Genomic DNA, 22,615 nt, shown 5'->3' with positions numbered 1-22,615 from the left:
CAAAGTAGAATATATTCATTACACAGATTCAACATACAGGATTTTTGTCACATTTCCTTAATTGACTCCTTTTCTTGTTTCTCTGCTGAATATTTCAGAGCAAATCTATCACATCATTTAAAAACTCTATGTAGCACAATATACCTCACTTAAAAGGGAGGAGGGACCATGTTCTTACATAATCAAAATGCAATTAGCTCATATAATAGAATTAACAATAATTCTTTTGTTTGGGGACCTCTGAAGTGAAACAAATCATACAGAATTTTAATACCATAAAAACGTTAGCACTGTAAGAATAGCAACATATTATGCAGTTTTAAACTGCAGTCTAGTATGTTCAGAAACGCAGGGTGCTGACCCACCCTCCAACTGAAGCTGAGCTCAGGAATGCCTAAGACAACTCACAAAAACACACAGCATCAAGATCAGTCTTTGTACATTATTTTAATGAAAAACACATGGCTGTGTACAAATATACAGATCTCAAATTGTAACACTGAAACACAAAATGCAGTAAAGTGGCTTTATAAGTTTTCTTTGCCAAGACAGACCTTCTGGTGACTTCTGGTGAATCTAGACATTTATGATTATTAACATATAATAAGCAAGAGAAATACAGATTTTCCAACCTCATGATCAGTAAATTCATTTGAAAAATGAATGAAGGTATCAGAGTCATCAAAAGGGGAAACAGTTGGTAAGTTCGATGGCCCTGCCTACACTGTATAATGTAAGACACACAATAAGAGCTATAAGAAACTACAGTTAAATGTTAGAAATAAAGGCAATATTGCTTTCTCAGACTTCTCCCAGTGATTATATACCTGATATATAAACATCTTCAAATGTAAAATAGTTCAATAACACAATGATACTTTGCCAGTGTATTAATCTGATATATATTTTGAACTGGAATGATCTATAAAGAAAGAAAGAAGAAACCCTAAAAAGAAATCATTAGTTCCAAGTCAAATTATGTTAATGGTCTATAGAAAAAAGTATGGGCAGGAAACATTGGCTACATGCCAATTTTTATTTCAAAGAGTAATGTTGCACAAATAATAGTCATCATTGTCTTACACAACAAAAAGTCCTAAAATTAATCTCACAAACCTAAATGAGCTGAACATAGAGTAACAAAGTCAAAGCCAGTACTATCATCTGCACATTAATTTGACAAATCACACTACATCTTTAAAAAAAAAAATGCTGCATCTGCTGTTGTGCAGAACTGATAACTACTTTTCAGCATGTAAATGAAAAATCATTATACAGCTCTCTCTCTTTTTTTTTTTTTCCTAGAAAGATGTATACCAGGGAAACACAACAGAATTTGTTACTTGTTAAATCCCACAAAAGCTACAAGGGAGTTGAGAGTTGATAGCACTTAAGGACAGTAAAAGGCTGCACTTTTAATATTTTTAATACCCACTGATGGGCTTTGTGTCAATATTTTTTAAAATGCCTTTTATTTACAATAGATAAAACAGCAAGGAAATACAATATTATATCATATCCCCGCACAGAGATACTATATTTGTATAAATGAATCACTAGTAAAAGAGTTATTTCTTGTTTCAAATGAAGTCTTAGCTAGGTATTAATTAGGCTGTAATCTAAATGTTGATGGTGCCTATTTTCAGCTCCCAAAATAAACAGAAAGAGCTCATGTATCAAGATTAATTTTCTTTGGCCGCAATGGATACCATTTTCTCTGGGGGCAGTCTTTAGTTTGCTTTCTTTTCAGTACCACGTCAGAGGTTTTCCTGGAAGCAGTCTCTGTTGGTGTGGTTTCTATCTGTGTTATAAAATTCTCAGGTTTAGCATCTGGTTTCCTATAACAACTGGAAAAGACTTCTTGGTGAATCCTCTGGAGGTGGATAACAGGCTGCATCCTGAGAACTTGGGAAAATCCCTCTCCTTGTTCAATTAATGCAGGCAAGGACTTCAAACAAACAAACAAACAGTAATATTCAACATTAATCTCAGGCTGAAACACAGACAAAGATGGACACAATACTCTTAAATTTTTTTTTTTTTTTTGGAGAAGTCTTGCTTTGTTGCCCAGGCTGGAGGGCAGTGGTGTGATCTCAGCTCACTGCAATCTCCACCTCCCAGGTTCAAGCGATTCACCTGCCTCAGCCTCCCAAGTAGTTGGGACTACAGGTGCGCATCACCACACTTGGCTAATTTTTGTATTTTTAGTAGATGTGGACTTTCACCATATTGGCCAGGCTGGTCTTGAACTCCTGACCTCAGGTGTTCTGACTGTCTTGGCCTCCCAAAGTGCTTGGATTACAGGCATAAGCCACTGTGCCCTTGCCGAACTAGGCTTTAAATGCTGGATCGTAGGTTACTTATGTGGGCAACCTGCTTAGCCTTTCTGTGCCTCAGCTTCCTCATCTACAGAAGAAATAGCAGTATCTGTCTCACAGGATGTAAGGATTACATGAGGCAATACATGTAAAGCTGCTGGATGGAGCCCATACCAATTATTCAATACATTTTAGCTGCTATTATTATCCAAAACTGTTTGGTGAACTGCTAACACCCAGAACACAAAAATATAATCAACCTTTAAAGAAGTCAGGTATATTACCTGGCACATAGTAGGCACCTGATAAATGGTAGCTATTCTGAATGTTACTGTTGCTTAATACATTCATTAAAGATTTAAAAGACCGCTGAGAATCCCTGTTACAGCAGATTAAAAACCATGAATGTTGAATGCAAATACCTAGCCACACATTTTGTTCATTTTATAATTTTTTAGCACATAGCTTTTACCTTCATGGCTTCATTGATCTCCTTTGCTACTGTTTCCCCTCTGCATTTCAAATTTTCCATATGAGGGGCTGCAAAAAAATTGTCAAACAGTATTTTAGGCTTTTATCTAATAGCAAATCATGAAAGGCATATAGATGCTATCTGGACAAAAATCTGCTAGGACGATTCACCTCAGCTTAATCTTTCTTAGAGTGAGACCATTATAATAATAGAGTAAAACTAAAAGTTATAAGTATAAGATGGTAGACAGAATTCTATTGTGAGTAGTCATAACACTGTGTGCCCCTAAAAGAGAGTTCAATATTCATTCTATACATTACCTACCACTATGTTTAACATCTTTGAGCACTATCATCACATTTTAAAATAAATATAACCTAATACTTTTTATATTATTCTGAATTTTATAAAAGTAACATATATTTGATCTTAGAATATACAATCACACTGCATTGAGATCATGCCTAGATGGAATTAATCTGGAACAGATTATCAGTCATACTACTTTCTCTTTCCTTACTTCCTGATACATATTTTCTTCTTCCAATCTTTGTTATGTTTATAGTGATTCCATAAGAGAACTGCATATTCAATGATACAGAAGGATAAAAATGTTACTAAAACTCCAAACAAAACTGAAAATAAGAAAAAATCATTCCATTATGAAATGATCTATGAATTAGTTTTTAGAAGAGTAGTTCTCATTAGAAATTTCTTAGAGTCAAAGCAAGTATATAACTATGTCAGGAGGGTCACAGTTACGGGCTAGAAGAGAATGGTCAATAAGCCAGGCAAAATATTTCTTTCATAACTGCTCTTTTTCTTTTCTGACTTGTCTTAGGTTCATCTTTAAAAAGTGAGAACACATTCAGAAAAATGGAAATGAACCACAAAAACAGCTTACTGAAAGAGGGCACTTAAAGCAGACAGACAATGGAAGCAGGATAATCTCAGAAAAGGAATTTTTTTTTTTTTTGGTATCAGAAATTTCCTTGGCAATTTGGTGAAACCTATGAACACCTTCTCAGAAAAATTTTTTAATGTATTTGTTTTTTAAGTTGAGGTATAATTTATATACAGTGAACTGTATAGACAGTAAGTTCAGCATTCAATTGACAAGTGTATACCAAGACATAGGACATTTTCATCACCCCAGAAAGTTCTCTTGTGCCTCATTCCCCATCAATTTTCTCCATAAGAAGCAATCATTTTTCTGATTTTAATCACTATATATTAGTTTTGATTATTCTAAAATTTCAGAATGTTTTAAAATAAAATTTAAAATGTAAGTAGAAAATTGTGATAGGTAATACATGTGCTTCTTTATTGATGATTTAAATAACAAAACTGATGGCATAATGATTACCATAATATAAAAACAATGAGTGTAAACAACAGTGTGAGGCATCTACAACAACAGAAAATGAAAATATCTGTGGCTTTAAGTAACAGAAAGTAAGTTAGTGATACTGATAACATCACCACTATTACCTTCATTCAAAATGGAAGGAAATGCTAAATTTCAGTTTGAGGCTAGTAAAAATAAAAATGTACTTTTTTTCCTACACAAGTTCACAGGAGGGTCCTAAGGACCCTTGCCTTGGAATATCATAATTTCTATTATTTACGATTTGAGGAGATTCTCCAAAAGTACTCAGGGGCATAACAATTGTTAAATTTTCTCTGTGGTATGGCAAATAAATAATTCATCCTTTGGTTCTCCTGTGGCAATATGGATTCTAGCCAGGCCCACACTTACTCTCTTTTCAAGCTTGCACACTTGTGTAGGAGCTATCCATTCAACGAACATTTATGATATATCTTCCATGGGCTAGGCTTATGATATGGTTTGGATCTGTGTCCCCACCCAATCTCATGTCGAATCGTAATCCCAATGTTAGAGGTGGGGCCTGGTGGGAGGTGATTGGATAACGGGGAGATCTCCCCCTTGGTACTGTGTTATGACAGTGAGTGAGTTCTCGTGAGAGCTGGTTGTTTAAAAGTGTGTGGCACCTCACCCCCAAAGCAGCTTCCTCCTGTTCCATCCATGTGAGGTGCTAGCTCTGCCTTTGCCTTCTGCCATGACTATAAGTTTCCTGAGGCCTCCCAAGAAGCTAAGCAGATGCCAGCATCACGCTTCCTGTACAGCCTGCAGAACTGTGAGCCAATTAAACCTCTTTTCTTTATAAATTACTCAGTCTCCGATATTTCTTTACAGCAGTGTGAGAACAGACTAATACAGCTGAGCAGTAGGTACTTATAATAAGTAAAAATGGTCCCTGCCCCTCAAGGAACATTCAGTTTAGAAGAGACAAATCCACAGAAACACACAGGAAGTTCTTCAAAATTAGCTCAAACTTTTTCTGGGTAGTCTCATGTTTCCATGATCTGGGTCCTGCACAGTTCTAGTACAATGCCTGGAAGACATCATTGCACTAATTTGTTTAGAATAAATTTCTCAACCCTATCAGACCCAACCCAATACCGCCCCCCACTTCAGAACATATTTTGTAAAGATTCCATTACTATTCTAAAGCAAAATTCATAGGTAATATTTCTACACATATAAATAGAAATAAAGGAAGAAATAACATTCATCAAAGTATGTACTTAATATGTTTAAATCTGCTCAGACCTAATTATACCAGAAAACATAATGAAGTACTCTCAGACTTGGGCCTACTTATAGTGAGTAAGCTTGGACTTAAGAAAATTTACATTTGAAGTCATTCTATACAGAAAACAGAAGATCAGAAGTATGGATGGAACTTGAATAAAACTTAATGTTACATGAGAAATAACAGATTAGATTTATTTGAATATAAGAAGAAAAACTGAAACAAAGATAACATAAAGACAAAGTACTGACTGTTGAAATGGTGAAAATTAGGATGTACATTATTTCTACAAATGAGATGGCCTTATTAAAAGTGCAGTGTCAAAACTATTCTCTATAATATGAAAAAGTGCAAGATTAAAGTCTAACAGAAAACATATCTCCTGCCTCAAAATTTCCATAATTTACACTATAGCCAACATACACATTAACTTAAAAAGACTTCAGAGATCATACTGTTGAAAGGTGACGAGAAATAGAGGATGGATTAGGCAAAAATATTAATACAAGAAACTATAGAGATGATATGTGGCTGACCTGTGTAGTTAATCTGAGTAAGACTCAAGACAGGCAATTCAAAACTGTAATTAGAATACTTTAAACATTCTAAATCTTCACATAATTTCTTATCATTGTGGTACAAAAATACAATTTTTAATATTTAGTTTGACAATAGCAAATATACCTAAACCACTTTTGCTTTAAAAAAAATGAGATCTCTGTATTTTGTGTGCTTCTGTTAATTCAGTAACATCTGGTTCTAGTCCTAAGAAAAGGAATCTCAAACTTTGTTACATATTTTCCATCAGCTTTGCTGCTTTTGCAATAACTAAATACTGCATTTAATTAAAATCCCTTTTAATTAAAATTGTCAGAAATGCTCTAAGTAATTCAATGTCATTAGGAAAAAAGAGGTATGAAAGTCTCAATTGAATCTAAAACATTTACTAATTAAATGCAGCTCTAGCTGCAAAGATTTTTGTTTAACTTTGTGGGTTTTTTTTTTTCTTCTTTTTTTTTGAGACAGTGTCTCCCTCTGTCGCCAGCAGGGCGTGCAGTGGTGCGATCTCAGCTCATTGCAACCTCCGTCTCCCAGGTTCAAGTGATTCTCCTGCCTCAGCCTCCCGAGTTGCTGGGACTACAGGCACGCACCACCACGCCTGGCTAATTTTTGTATTTTTAGAAGAGACAGGGTTTCACCATGTTAGCCAGAATGATCTCGATCTCTTGACCTCGTGATCCGCCCACCTCGGACTACCAAAGTGCTGGGATTACAGGCGTGAACCACAGCATCTGGCCTATTTGTTTGTTTGTTTGTTTGTTTTTAGCTCAATTTTCCCTTCCTCCACATGTTCATTAACAGGTTCCATGTCTACTTCAAATTCATGTGTCTCTTACTCTTAAATACCTTGTACATACAATCTTTAAATATAATCACCCTATCTTAAAAATAGCATGCATAGGAGCGACAGCATCAAAAATGGTGGCATAGGAGATTCCAAAGGCCCATCCCTCCACAGAAAAAAGCTGGCAAAATCTGTCACAATCAACTTTATCAAAAATCTGGAAAACAGTCGAGGGTTTTCACCAATCAAGAGAATGTTTAATCAAGGCAAGAGCAAGTGAAATCTGATAGGAGAACTTGGTGTATTTTAATTTACCCTTGCCCCATTCCCTTCTCCCTGGCTCGGTGGCAGTAATTCCCAGAGTGGGTTACTGGTGCTGGAGATAACCGAGTAGACTCTGCTCTCAAAGAATTGTTTTGTTTTGACCTGGTGAGTGGCTCTCTGAAGGACTAATGTAAAAGGCTTGCCTTTATTTCACCTGATTCGGAACTCTCTCAGGGTGGAAAAGTAGCTACTTGGAGGTTATCTGTTAAAAACATTGAAAGGTAATGAACCAGCAGATGCAGCATGGAACACAGGAAATCAGTTGGGGCAAACAAACTGCTTGCTGAAAAGCTCCAAACAAGCAGGATGGGAAGGCAAAGGCAGTTATGAACTGCCTGGCTGAGAGCTGAAGGCATATCCCAACATGCACCTACAGAGTTTAATGTTTTGTTTTGCTCCAGGCATTTAAGGAAATCTCTGACAAATCACTAGCTGACCACTAAGCTAATGGAATGGAGACTTCAGTGACTACAAACAACAAAAAACATAATATTTCCAAAAAAGGTTTAGAAAAGTCACTAAACAACAACTCACAACAAGCAGCAACGACAAATCCTGGGAAGATGGAATAATCTCATTTCTAGAGTTACTATATTCAAATATTTAAAATGTCTAGTTTTCAACAAAAAATTATGAGGCATGCAAAAATACAAGAAAGTATGGTCCATTCACAGGAAAAAAAGGAAATGAACAAACTGTCACTGAGGAGGTTCAGACACTGGACTGACTAGATAGACAAAGACTTTCCATCAACTATCTTAAGTATGCTCAAAGAACTAAGAAATCCTAAATAATGATGTGTCTCACCAAACAGAGAATACCAATGGCAGACAGAAATTATAAAAAGGAACCAAAAAATTCTGGAGCTAAAAAGAATAATAACTGAAATGAAAAACTCAGAAGGGAGATGGGGAATGTTCAACAACAGATCTGGGCAGGCAGAAGAATCATGGAACTTGAAAGTAGGCCAAATGAAGTCTAAGAGATCTGTGGGCACCATCAAGCCCATCAACATATGCATAATAAGGCCGGGTACCATAGTTCATGCCTGTAATCCCAGCACTTTGGAAGGTCAAGGCGGACGGATCACGTGAGGTCAGGAGTTCGAGACCAGCCTGGCCATCGTGAAACCCTGTCTCTACTAAAAATACAAAAAATTGCTGGGCGTGGTGGTGCATGCCTGTAGTCCCAGGTACTTTGGAGGCTGAGGCAGGAGAACTGCTTGAGCCCAGGAGGCCAATGTTGCAGTGAGCCAAGATTACGCCACTGCACTCCAGCCTGGACAACAGAGTGAGTGAGACTCCATCTCAAAACAAACAAACAAACAAACAATATATACATATATGCATATGCATAACAAGAGTTTCAGAAGGGGAAAAGAAGAGACGGGGCAGAAAAAATATTTGAAGAGATAATGGCCAGTAACTTCCCAAATTTGATAATATATGCATTTACACACCCAAGAAGCTCAACAAACTTCAAGCAGAAAAACTCAAGGAGTGCCACATCAAGACACATAATAATCAAACTGCTGAAAGCCAAAGACAGAATCCTGAAAGCAACAACAGAGAAGTGATTCATTACATATAAGACATCCTCAATTAGATTAACAGTCAATGTCTCATCAGAAACTATGAAGAACAGAGCAGCAGGAGGATATGGTTAAAGTGCTAAATCTGTCCACAAAGAATTCACTATCTGCCAAAAATATCCTTCAAAAATGAAGGTGAAATTAAGACATTTCCAGATAAAAATTGAAGGAATTGTCTGGGCATGATGGCTCATGCCTGTAATCCCAGCACTTTGAGAGGCTGAGGTGGGCAGATCACTTGAGCCCAGGAGTTCCAGACCAACCTGGGCAACATGGCGAAACCCCATGTCTACCAAAAATACAAAAAAATCAGCTGGGCATGGTGGCGCATGCCTGTAGTCCCAGCTACTCAGGAGACTGAGGTGGGTGGATCACCTGAGCCCAGGGAGGTTGAGGCTGCAGTGAGCTATGATGGCACCATTGTGCTCTAGCCTGGGTGACAGAGAAAGACCCCGTCTCAAACAAACAAACAAACAAACAAAACAAAACAAAAAACTTAAGGGAGTTCATAATTAGTACACCTGGACTACAAAAGTGCTAACAGTGTGTCAGGCTGAAATCAAAGGATGCTAGACAGCACCTTAAAGCCACACAAAGAAATAAAGAATACCAATAAAGGTAACTACATAGGTAAATACAAAAGTTAGCATTACTGTATTTTTGGCTTGTGACTTCTCCTTTTTTTCTACATAATTTAAAAGACTAATGCATAAAACAACAATTATAAATCTACATTCATGGATATACAATGTATAAAGATGAAATTTGTGACAATGACAACATAAAGTGGGAGAAACAGAGCTGTATAGAAGCAGAAGTTCTATACAGTATTAAAACTAAAGTGGTACTAATTCAAACTACATTGTTATAAATTTCAGATGCAAATTATAATCCCCAAGGAAACCACTAAAAAAACCTTAGAATATACAGAAAATAATAAAAGTGGCACACTTCAAAAAGCTCGAGTAAACAAAGTAGAAGACAGTAATGGAGGAATTATGGAAGTAAAAAAAGTACAGAAAACAAATACCAAAATGGCAAAAGTCCTTCCTTATCAGTAAGTGTAAATGGATTTAACTTTCCAATTAAAGACCAAAGTTGGCAAATGGATACGAAAGACATGATTCCAACTATATTCTGTCTATAACTCACTTTAGATCCAAAGACAAACACAGGGTGAAAATGAAAAAATAAACTAAGATGCTCCATGCCAAAGGTAACCAACATCACACAAAACAGGCTGTAAGTAAAAAACTGTTACAAGAGACAATATACTGATGAAAGGGCCAATCCATCCAGAAGATCTAGTAATTATAAACGTCTCCCTGACAACAGAGCCCCTAAATATACAAGCATACCTCATTTTATTGCACTTCACAGATACTGCATTTTTTTACAAATTAAAGGTTTCTGCAACCCTGTGTCATGCGAGTCTTATCAGCACCATTTTTCCAATAGCATGTGCTCATTTCATGTCTCTGTGTCACATTTTGATAATTCTCACAATACTGCAAACTTTTTCATTATAATATCTGTTATGGTGATATGTGATCTTCGATGTTACTACTATAATTGTTTTGGGGTGTCAGCTACATAGCAGAATGGCACCTGTATGACAGCAAACTTCATCAACAAATATGTGTGTTCTGACTGTTCCACTTACCAGTTGTTCTTCGACCTCTCTCTCTCTCAACCCTTGGGCTTCCCTATGTCTTGGGACATAACAGTATCAAAGTTAGAATAATTAACCCTACAATGGCCTCTAAGTGTTTGAGTGAAATGAAGAGTACAGGTTTCTCAACTTAAAAGCTAGAATGATTAAGTTTAGTTAGGAAGACATGTTGGAAGCCAAGACAGGCTGAAAGCTAGCCCTCTTGTGCCAATTAGCCAAGTGGTAAATGCAAAGTAAAAGTTCTTGAAAGAAATTTAAAAATCCTAGGGCCCTTGTGAATTAGGCTAAATTGACTCTGCTTGTGTGCTATAAATTGAACAAAAAAAAAAAGCCTAGATGATGGCACACTTGTTTACAGCATGGTTTACTGAATATTTTAAGCCCATTGTTGAAACCTACTGCTCAGAAAAACAGATTCCTTTCAAAATATTACTGCTCATTGACAATGTATCTGGTCACTCAACAGCTCTGATGAAGATGGACAAGGAGGTGAATGTTTTCATGCTTGTTAACAAAACATCCATTCTGTAGCCCATGGATCAAGGAGTAATTTAGACTTACAAGCCTTCTTATTTAAGAAATACCCTTCATAAGGCTATAGCTGCCATAGATCACGATTCTTCTGATGGATCTGGGCAAAGCAAATTAAAAACCTGGAAAAAATTCACCATCTTAGATGCCATTAAGAACATTCATGATCCATGAAAGGAGGTCAAACTACTGACATTAAGAGGAGTTTGAAAGAAGTTGATTCTATGGATGACTTCGAGTTCAAGACTTCAGTGGTGGAAATAACTGCAGATGCTATGAAAACAGCAAGAGAACTAGAATTACAAAGTGGAGCCTGAAGGGATGACTGTTGCAAGCTCATGATAAAATCTGAACAAATAAGGAGTTACTTCTTACGGATGAGCAAAGAAAGTAGTTTCTTAAGATGGAATCTACTCCATCTGAAGATGCCATGAACATTGCTGAAATGACAACAAAGGATTTAAAATATTATATAAATTTAGTTGATAAAGTAGTGGCAGGGTCTGAGAGGACTGACTCCAGATTTGAAAGAAGTTCTACTGTGGGTACAAATGCTATCAAATGGTATCACATCCCACAGATAAATCTTTCATGAAGGGAAGAGTCAATTGATGTGGCAAATTCATTGCTGTCTTATAAGAAACTGCTTAGATGAGCTGCACAACTTTATGAATGTGCTGCCAGTGAATCATACAGTTCAAAATGATTAAAATGGTAAATCTTATGTGTACTTTGCCACTGCCACAACAAAAAATAAGCATCCATATGTGTGGTAGTTAGCCTTCAAGAGGGCCCCTGTGGCCAGGTGCGGTGGCCTAGGCCTGTAATCCCAACACCTTGGGAGGCTGAGGTGGGTGGATCACTTGAGCCAGAAGTTCGAGACCAGCCTGGCCAACATGGCAAAACTCCATCTCTACTAAAAACACAAAAGTTAGCCAGGCATGGTGGTGCATGCCTGTAGTCCCAGCTATGAGGGAGGCTGAAGCACAAGAATCACTGGAACCCAGGAGGTGGAGGTTTCAGTGAGCTGAGATCACACTGCACTCCAGCCTGGGTGACAGAGCAAAAAAAAAGATGGCCCCCAGTGATCCTGCCTTGTGCAGGGTATTCATGCTTCCTTGTGCAGTCCTCTCCCACAGTGTACTAGGTCGACCTGCATGACCAGTAACTAACAGCTCAAGTAATAGTAAATCACTTCCAAGATTAGGTTATAAAAAAGACTACAACTTCTGTCTTGGGTATTCATTCATTCATTCATTCTCTATGCCTTTCAGATCATTCATCCTGCGAGAAGTAGGCTGACACGTTACAAGAAGTTTATGGAAAGGCCCACGTTGTAAGAACTAAAGTCTCCAACAACCAGCCAGGGCTGTACTGCCAACAACTATGTGAGTGAGTTTGAAAGTGGATTTCCTACAGTCCCAGGTGAGCCTTGAGAGATAACTGCAGCTCCAGATGACATCTTGACTACAACCCTGTGAGAGCCCTATGCTAGCACTATCCAGCTAAGATGCTATCAGATTAATGACCCTCAGAAACAGTAAGAGATAACACATTTATTGTTTTAAGCAGCTCAACTTTGGGATAATTTGTTAGGCAGCAGTAGATAACTAATACAACATGAGAGCAATATATTTTCAAAGGAATAAATTTAGGCCTATCTTAGGTAGAAATAAAATTCCTAGTGAGATTTATTTTCTTTTTTCTTTTTTTGAGACAGGGTCTCACTCTGTCACCCAGGTTGGAGTGCAGTGGCGCGATCTCAGCTCACTGCAACCTCTGCCTCCTGGTTCAAGTAATTGTCATGTCTCAGCCTCCTGAGTACCTGGGACTACGGGCGCATGCCACCATGCCTGGCTAATTTTTGTATTTTTTGGTAGACATGGAGTTTCACCATGTTGGTCAGGCTGGTCTCGAACTCCCAACCCCAAGTGATCCTCCCACCTTGGTCTCCCAAAGTGCTGGGATTACAGGTATGAGCCACTGTGACCAGCCTTACTTTCAAATAATATATGATTGTAGATAACTACTATAATTCCTTCACTTCAATGTGATTTATACCATCTTCTTGCAGTTTCAAATATATCTAATGATATGATAACATCTGTTAAACTTTTACTTATCACTGATTGAATATTATGTAATATAATAACACTATAAAGTGTTGTTAGGGATATGGAACAACTGTAACTATCATACCTGCTGTTAGAAGTATAAACTGAAATAGCCACTTCAGAAAACTTTTTAGTAGTAGCTAGAAAAGCCAAACATATGCCTACATGTGACCCAAAAATTATATTTCTAGATATATATCTATGAGAGATGAGTATAAATGTGGTATAAGGATGTTTATAGTAGCTTTATTCATATAGCCAAAATCTGGAAACAAACCAAGTGACAACAGAAGAGAAGAGATAAATTGTCCATAGACACACAATGGAATACTACAAAACAATAAAAAAGAACTTCTGCTACACTCAAAATGTGGATGAATCTCATAGAAATAACACCGATTTAAAGAAGGTAACACAAGAATGCATACTGTATGATTCCATTTACATGACGTTCAAGAAAAGACAAAAATCTATGATGATGTAAGTCAGAATAGTGGTTATACCTGGTAGAAATGGTATAATGACTAAAAAGGGGCATGGGAAACATTTTGGGGTACTGGAAATGTTATACAGGGTATCCATAAGGCTGGGGAACAGGATAAATATGTGTTAGTTACATTTTCAAATAATATGCTCAATATCTTTTTCTTCAACCTCAATATATTTTGCAAGTAAAATACTTCTAAATTTAAAGCAACGGCCCCAACTGTGAATATTTTTAAAAATACAATAAACACACTGTTTTCTTTATGCTTCCAGGTTTTCTGGACACTCTGAATTGTATTTATTGTATACATGAGAACATAATAGGCACAGTATTTAAAAAATATAACCAATACACTGTTTAAAAATAAGTTTATCCTATATTTTCCAACTACACAGATACTCTATTTCTAGATCATGGTGGCAGTTACATGTGTGTAGGTGTATGCATGTATATAAATTCATAAAACTGTACATTATATGTTATACTGCAATATATGTGCACACACCCACAATAATGAACAAAATATTTCTTAACATTTAATATGAAAAGTTATCTTTCATGAATAGGGTAAGGTAAAATATTATTCTTCATTGTTATTACATTGTTTACATTACAAACTTTACAAAATAATCCATCACTTAAGGGATTCTGGTTTTTTTTTTTTTTTTTTTTGAGACAGGGTCTCGATCTGTCACCCACGCTGGAGTGCAGTGATGTGATCACTGCTCACTGCAGCCTCAAGCTCCTGGGCTCAAGCGTCTCACTCTGTCACCCAGGCCAGAGTGCAGTGGCACAATCATAGCTCACTGCAGTCTCAAACTCCTGGCTTAGCCTCCCGAAGTGATGGGATTACAGGCGTGAGCCACTATACCCAGCCTACACTTTATTTTTTAATTAACAGCACTGATAACTATATTCACTGATTTGTGAAGCCTCTCATTAGGATTCTTAGAGACTAAGCGCTATCAATGACCAATTTAAAGAATTCCTAAAATATCTCATGCTACCTTAAAAAGAAAGTTGTCTATAAACTCACATTGCTGAACAATAGCTGTTTCCTATCGGTTGTACAAGCAATGACAATGTAAAAAGTGCTGAGTAGTTTGGGTTTGTGTGTAAAATGAAATTAGGTCCTAGGCTGAATAATTATAAACATATTTTAACACATGAATGTCTAGTGAGATATTCTAAAGTTGTGCTGGACATATGAGACATCTAGTATGCCTGGCCCCTGACTACAAAGTGCCAGCTACACGTTCTCATTAATATGGCAACCAAAAACTTTCTTTCACTTTTTCAAAGGGTCCACTAGAGGGCAGTACTAACTCCAGTGAGAACCCTGGTATTCTTACTTAGCTTCCAGAACTCCCTTGGGAACGGGAACCGCATTCTTTTAATCTTAGAATCCCTAATGTTGAACAGAGTGCCTGACGTGTACAGTAGGTGTTCAACAGTCGTGATGGACCAAGGCTATGAGAGAGGGTGCCATGGAGGCACAAAGGAGGGGGAGATCAATCTAACAAGGGAACTGAAGGGAAAGGGAAATCTTCATAGGTGATGTAAGAAAATTGCCTTAATAGAGGATTTGGTGCTAGGTGAGCTGGGGGTCTGTTGGAGTAGGAGGTGGGTGGTAGAGGAAGTGCTACATCAAAGACAAGAGAATAAATCAAGAAAGAGGAGAAAACAGGAAACCAGGAAACACGATTCAAAACATGAGAGAAAGAAGGGAAATTCCCAGGATGATGATGAAAGGAACAGGCAGGATAAAAGTTTTGCACCAGGCCTAGACAGCAGCCAGTCCAGACTGCAATAGGAAGATGGAGGGCTCCCGAAGAAGTATCTCCAAGGAAAAGAAAAAGTTTAAAAATGGATTTGAGAGGAAACCTTAAGTGTTTGCCATATTGAGATGAATTTTACAGTTCTGTCAGACACAACAGGAAACAAAGCAAATAGAAAAATACCTGTAATTCCAGCACTTTGGAAGGCAGAGGCAGGTAAATCACCTGAGGTCAGGAGTTCGAGACCAGTCTGGCTAAACCCCGTCTCTACTAAAAATACAAAAAATTAGCCGGGCATGGTGGCAGGCGCCTGTAATCCCAGCTACTAGGGAGGCTGAGGCGGGAGGATGGCTTGAACCCGAGAGGAGGAGGTTGCAGTGAGCCGAGATTATACCACTGCACTCCAGCTGGAGTCACAGAGTAAGACTCTGTCTCAAAGGAAAAAAAATAATAATAAAGCAATTATTGTTCCAAAAGGGGTAGAAAGCTATTCAAGAAAGAATACACTCATAGTAATAATTATCTGACTCAGGAACAAAATAATAATAATTACCTGATCAGATTGAAGAACACTTATACAGTCATAACAATGTAAACATGAAATACTACTGATTTTTTTTTACAAGAATGAGAGATTATAAGTGAAGCTACTGAGTATAGATTACTCATTTGAGAAACTTAGTTATAAAAGGAACAAGGGTACAAGGAAGAAAAACACAGTGGCATGAAAGCTTTCCCTACCTGTTTCATGGACAGCCCATTCCTATAGTAGTATGGGCTGACATAACATTCTTAATCAATCTTACCCAATTTTAGCAACCCTGGGAGGCAAGTGGATTTCATCAGCCTCCTTTTGTAGATAAAGAAACAGAAGCTGAGAAACATATCTAGACTTGAATAAGAACTCACATCTCCCTCCTAGAATCCAAAGCACACACTCTTCTATATTCTATAACTTTCTAAAATATTGCTTTGTCAGGAATTATACTGTCCTCATAAGAATGTAAGTTAACTAACAGTAAAGTTAGCTTCAACATAATGAAAATCTCTTGAAATAAAAATAGTTGTGCCTGGTAAAGAATTAAAACATTAAAACTCTAGAACAATTATAGAGTTAAATGTTTTCACTATTAACTTTATGGTACCTTTTTTCTTTTTAGTTAAATGAATTAAGTCCTTTGCATTTAAAACTAAGTAGCACCAATAATTTTATTAATAAAACCATTTTTTTAAGACAAAAGAAGGAAAACACACACAACTAGAAATGGTCACTAAATATATTAATATATTGTCTGTAAATGCATGAAAAAGCCATTTTCCAACAATATCTGCTTAGGAAATTTCAAAATATATATACTTTTCACTCCTTCACTCGATTATTCTAAATTATTTTTTTCACATTTTACAACTAGTAACAGCATACAATACTCCTGATATACAAGTACGTGACTTAAGACTGTCTCACATGCAGATGGCTGGTCCATGCCATGCAGGAGATGGGATGGGCTTTCTCGAGGACCATTCTCAATGCCTTCTCTCTAGCACCTCATGACACCACTACTTACCCTTCTCACCACCAACAATGGTGTTAAAGGAGCCAACTATTCCATATAAAATCCTACTTAAATGTTGTATAGTGGAACTAATATGCATCTGAAATATGATTTTCCTAATTTTTCATCATAAATGTATAGTATTTCAGCTACACTACAGATTAAGGTTTAGTAAGCCTGTAAAGGGTTGCTTAGAAACATATTTATTTATTTGTACATTTTTTTCCCAGTAGGAAATGTATTTCAGATTCCAAAACTCAGACTTATATGAATTTTTAAAACATAACTATTTGTGAGTGGCTACCTGTAAATATTGTGACAGTGGCTTAAGCAAGACAGCATTATGAGGAAAGAAGAGGAACTGCCTCTGAGTCCTCTGCTTGTAGGGTCAGCAAAAGAACTGGAAGTATCATTAAGTTTACCATACAGAAACTTAAAATAGCTCCTTGCCATCGCTACGTGTTTAGTGAAGGACAGGGAGAAAAGGGAGTCTCTTCAGTTAATTTCAAAGAACTTTAAAAAAAGACAATATGGAAGCAATTTTTCATTACAATAGAATTATAAAAGGTTGTAACTGTCAAATGAGACCACATCTTATAGGTAGACAGCTCATCAGTAGATTGCTATAAGGATATTTTTAAAAAGAGTTTGCTCTTAAAAATGTGGAAGTTAGGCACCCTTGAAAACACTGCCTTCCTAGTCACTTGCTTTCTAAAACATAGGGAAATGAAAAAGTGGAAATGAAAGATTGAGTAATCAACCTAGTTTTGCTTTCAGGTCACTGTACTGACTAAACTAGGAAACATGAACTTGCAAAAGCCTGCCCAAATTCAGAAATTCAGCAAAAAACAAAAAAAAAACAAAAAAAAAACACTAAGTGAGTACTTCCTTTCTATTTCCAATGTATTTTATGAATACAAACAAGCAAACACACACAGCAATCGGATGTGTGGCTTCTACTGGTTTCTAAAGAGGTAACTAAGCCATCAGAACCAAGAATTGGAAAGCAGCATCCCTGGTGAAAATGAAACCAAAAACTCAGCAGTGATTTATGATTTTCTGAAATATAACCCTTTGCTACAATTTCTAGAGATGTGTTGAACCCATTTGCTCAGTAGATGAAATCCTCTGCAGCACCTACACCTCACCACTTCCTTCAGTACCATGTTGCACCTCTCTTAAGGCACACTTTCCAACTCCTCACCCTTGCTCGTATTATCTGGCCTCAGCCAAGTTTTTGACATTGTCTTGCAATGCTCCTTCCCTCTATTACTCACTCCAATACAGCCTCTGTGGTCTTTTATTTCATGAATATCAAGCTCATTCTTGATTTAAGAACTTTATTCTAGCTCTTCCCTCTGCTTGACAGCTCTTTTTCTTGATCATCACCAGATAAATTCCTTCCTGTTAGTACCTCAGAAAAGTGTTTCCCCATCACCTAAACACACCACCCTAAAGCACTGATGTCACTTATTTATTTTTATACTTATTGCTTTTCTTCTCCCACTAAAATATAAACTATAGAGTAAGAACTTTGTGCTGCTCACTAATATTACATCTTGCACATTGAGAACTGTTCTGTCATGCTGTAGACATTCAATATATACAACTGAATGGACAGATGAGTAACAGTCACTCACAATGTATTTATTGGGCACGCTGCTATATGCTGGCTACGTATAATAGAAATATAACTAAAAAACTCATGGAGCTTTTGGTTTTGTGAGAGAGCATAAACAAGAAAATAAACACAAATACTTACAAGCTGTAACAAGTGCTATTAAGGAAATAAACAGGTGTCACCCGGGGGGAGTATTTTAATGAGCGTGGTTAGGTAAGATCTCTCTGAGAAGCTAACATTTAAATTAGAGAAGAAAACTGGGAAGATGTCAAACTTGGGCGAGGGGGCATGCATGTGTGACAGCGAGGCACTTTCAAAGAACTGAAACTCTGGCAGCAAACAGGAAAGTGCCTGAAATAAATCTGGAGAGGTAGGTAGTGGCCAGATCACCTAAGGGAATGCTAAAACTCTACAGTTTAGGATTTTAAGCAGAGTTTAGGATTTTAAGCAGAGGACTGAAAACTGATTTGCATTTTTAAAAGTATCTTAAACTTCTTAGTCAAGTTGATTTCAGAAGTTCATAAAACTCCCTTCCTTTGTCCAAAAGCATCAGTGAATATAGAAAATTAAAATGACATATCCTAAAGCATATACAAAATAGACATTTCAGTGAACCAGAAAAAAGGAGAAGAGAAAAAGCTGCAAGTCAGGCTAAAGCTGCAGGCCTACTGGTAGGCAGAAGTAGCTAGGAATTTGCCTCCTACAAGATAAAAGGTGTTCAAAGTGCTCCAGAGGAGCAGGAAACAAAGAGTCAGCTTCACTGTTTGAATACGAGGGCAAAGACAGAGTTTTACCACCCTGAAAAGAAGGCTGAAAAAAACTGCCACTAACCTGCCCGGCGCAGTGGGTCGCACCTGTAATCCCAGCACTTAAGGAGGCTGAGGTGGGTAGATCACGTAAGGTCAGGAGTTTGAGACTAGATCAGGGGTGTCCAATCTTTTGGCTTCCCTAAGTCACACTGGAAGAATTGTTTTGGGCCACACATAAAATACACTAACACTAATGACACCTGATGAGCTAAACAAAAAACACATTTAAAAAAATCATGTTTTAACAAAGTTTACATCTGGGCACAGTGGCTCACGCCTGTAATCCCAGCACTTTGGGAGACTGAGGTGGATGGATCACCTGAGGTCAGAAGTTTGAGACTAGCCTGGCCAACATGGTGAAACCATGTCTCTACTAAAAGTACAAAAATTAGCTAGGCATGATGGTATATGCCTGTAATCTCAGCTACTTGGGAGGCTGAGGCAGGAGAATCGCTTGAACCCGAGAGGTGGAGGTTGCAGTGAGCCGAGATCGCTGTACTGCACTCCAGTCTGGAAACAGAGTCTCACTCTGTCTTAAAAGAAAAAAAAAAAGAAAGTTAGTTTACAAATTTGTGTTAGACCACATTCAAACTGTCCTAGGCTGCATATGGCCCATGGGTCCCAGGTTAGACAAGCTTGAATTAGATCTTTTATTTATTTATTTTCCAAGATGACAGATAAGAGGCAGTGTTAGCATGCATCTCCCACTTGGAAGGACAGAATAGTGGCTAGAGAGTCACACTGTGAATTTTCTTTTTTCTAAGAACGACCACAGGAAGATGGAAAGAATCCACAAACCCGTTGAAAGCAGCAGCAGGCTGGAGCCTACTGCATGAAGACAGGTGAAAAACTAAGTTCCCAGAGTGTAAGCAGGAGAATGAGCATGTCTCGGAGCACACATCCCCACCTGCAACTCTGAAAACCCAGACCATGGGAGAAAGTCTTAACCCTACCTAGAGCTGGAATGGATTTAGTCTATGTGAAATATAAAAGTAGATGCAGCAGCATGAAGTGCCTTGTAGGCATTCCCAGTCTCTAGCATGAACCGAGGGAAGCCATTCCTGACTGTATCTCATGGGGCCCTCGGAGAAGCAGTCAATGAGTTCAGGGAGGGGTCAGAGGGTGAAAGAAGCTCCCAGGTGAATTTTGTAATATAATCTTGAGTAGGGATGAGCTCTCTTGAACAGAACCCACAGGGTGAGTGTAAAGACATGAGCAGAGGAGTTGGGCATCCGGCCTTATGGGCAGATGAAGAGGGGCATGGTTATGGCCTTGGGCAGGTCTGAGTTCTGTGCGCAGACTGCCTGGATCTAAATCCAGTGAGCGAAGCACTGCGGGAGTGAGACCAGCCTCACCAACTGTGAAAGCGCTGGGTGAGGCTCACTGTTGCCCACTACTCTCCACTCCATTTGGGAACTCTTCTATGCAGCAGATGCAGTTAATTGCTCTCTGGAACATTATCCCAGGAGCCTGAGGTCTTAAAGAAGTTCTAAGAGAAGTTCTGAATCTTGAAACAAAAGCTCTGACATGAACCTAAATAGAACCTCCTGAAAACATAAATCTCACAGGGCCTAAAAAACAATAACAGAATGAAAAAAACAAAGTATCTAGGTAACAATTAACATGATGAATAGAACAGTACCTAATATTTCAATATTAACATTGAATGTAAATGGCCTAAATGTTCCACTTAAAAGATACAGAATGACAGAATGGATAAAAAACCACCAACCAAATATCTGCTCTCTTCAAGAGACTCACCTAACATAAAAGGACTCACAAAAATTTAAGGTAAAGGGGTGGAAAAAGACATTCCACACAAATGGAAACCAAAAGTGAGCAGGAATAGTTACTTTTATATCAGACAAAACAGACTTTAAAGCAACAACAGTAAAAAAGACAAAGAAGGATATTATACAATGATAAAAGGATTAGTCCAACATAAAGATACTATAATCCTAAATTTATATGCACCTAACACTGGAGCCCCCAGATTTATACAACAATTACTACTAGATCTAAGAAATGAGACTGACAGCAACACAATAACAGTGTGGGACTTCAATACTCCATTGACAGCACTAGATAGATCAAGACAAAAAGTCAACAAAGAAACAACAAACTTAAACTATATCCTAGAACATATCAACTTAACAGATGTTTACACAACATTCTTCCCAACAACTGCAGAATATATATTCTCCTCATCAGCACATGGAACAGTCTCCAAGATAGGTGATATAATGAGCCACAAAATAAGTCTCAATAAATTTAAGAAAATCAAAATCATATCACTTATCTTCTCAGACCACAGTGGAATAAAGCTGGAAATCAACTCTAAAAGAAACTCTCAAAATTATACAAATACATGGAAATTAAATTATCTGCTCTTGTATAATTTTTGGGTTAACAATGAAATCAATATGTAAATTAAAAAATTTTTTGAAATTAATAGTGACACAACGCATAAAAACCTCTGAGATACAGTAAAAGCAGTGCTAAGAGGAAAGTTCACAGTGTTAAATGTCTACATCAAAAACTCTGAAATAGCACAGATAATTTAATGTCACACCTCAAAGAAATAGAGAAACAAGAACAAATTAAATCCAAACCCAGTAGAAGAAGTAACAAAGATCACAGCAGATCTAAATGAAACTGAAACAAATAAACAAGCAAAAAATACAAAAGATAGCACCAGGAGCGGCAGCTCATGCCTCTAATCCCAGCACTTTGGGAGGCTGAGGCAGGTGGATCATGAGGTCAGGAGATCGAGACCATCCTGGCTAACACAGTGAAACCCTGTCTCTACTAAAAATACAAAAAAAATTAGCCGGGTGTGGTGGCGGGTGCCTGTAGTCCCAGCTACTTGGGAGGCTGAGGCAGGAGAATGGCATGAACCCAGGAGGCAGAGCTTGCAGTGAGCCGAGATTGTGCCACTGCACTCCAGCCTGAACAACAGAGTGAGACCCTATCTCAAAAAAAGAAAAAAAATACAAAAGATAAATGAAACAAAAAACTGATTATTTGAAAAGATAAACAAAATTGATAGACCATTAGCAAGGTTAACCAAGAAGAGAGAAGATACAAATAAGCTCAGTTTACGGTGGCTCACGCCCAGAATCCCAGCACTTTGGGAGGCCAAGGCAGGCGGATCACTTGAGGTCAAGAGTTCGTGACTAGCCTGGCCAACGTGGTGAAACCCTGTCTCTACTAAAATACAAAAATCAGCCAGGCATGGTGGCAAGCACCTGTAATCCCAGCTACTCGGGAGGCTAAGGAAGGAGAATCGCTTGAACTCAGGAGGCAGAGGTTGCAGTGAACTGAGATCACACCACTGCACTCCAGCCTGGGTGACACAGGAAGACTCTGTCTCAAAGAAAAA

At 37.7% G+C, this 22,615-nt stretch overlaps 1 protein-coding gene across 2 annotated transcripts in view; it reads right to left on the bottom strand.

Annotated features, from left to right (window-relative positions):
- Positions 1-431: 431 nt before the first annotated feature.
- Positions 432-22,615, bottom strand: part of NSL1 (NSL1 component of MIS12 kinetochore complex) — a 42,771-nt gene continuing 20,587 nt past the window's right edge. Inside the window, exons 5-6 of one of the 2 annotated variants that reach the window (XM_007988490.3) lie at positions 2,791-2,858; positions 432-1,948 (exon numbers count right to left, since the gene is read on the bottom strand). In XM_007988490.3, the coding sequence (XP_007986681.2) occupies positions 1,670-1,948; positions 2,791-2,858 (347 nt within the window). In that variant the 3' untranslated portion in view covers positions 432-1,669. Of the gene's footprint in view, positions 1,949-2,790; positions 2,859-22,615 lie in introns of those variants that run through there. The other variant, XM_007988491.3, reaches the window with a different exon arrangement.

Source organism: Chlorocebus sabaeus, chromosome 25 (assembly GCF_047675955.1).
Source record: "Chlorocebus sabaeus isolate Y175 chromosome 25, mChlSab1.0.hap1, whole genome shotgun sequence".
NCBI classification, from domain to species: Eukaryota; Metazoa; Chordata; class Mammalia; order Primates; family Cercopithecidae; genus Chlorocebus; species Chlorocebus sabaeus.
The sequence above is the reverse complement of the archived record's forward strand: the minus strand, read 5'-3'. Positions and strand labels throughout refer to the sequence as shown.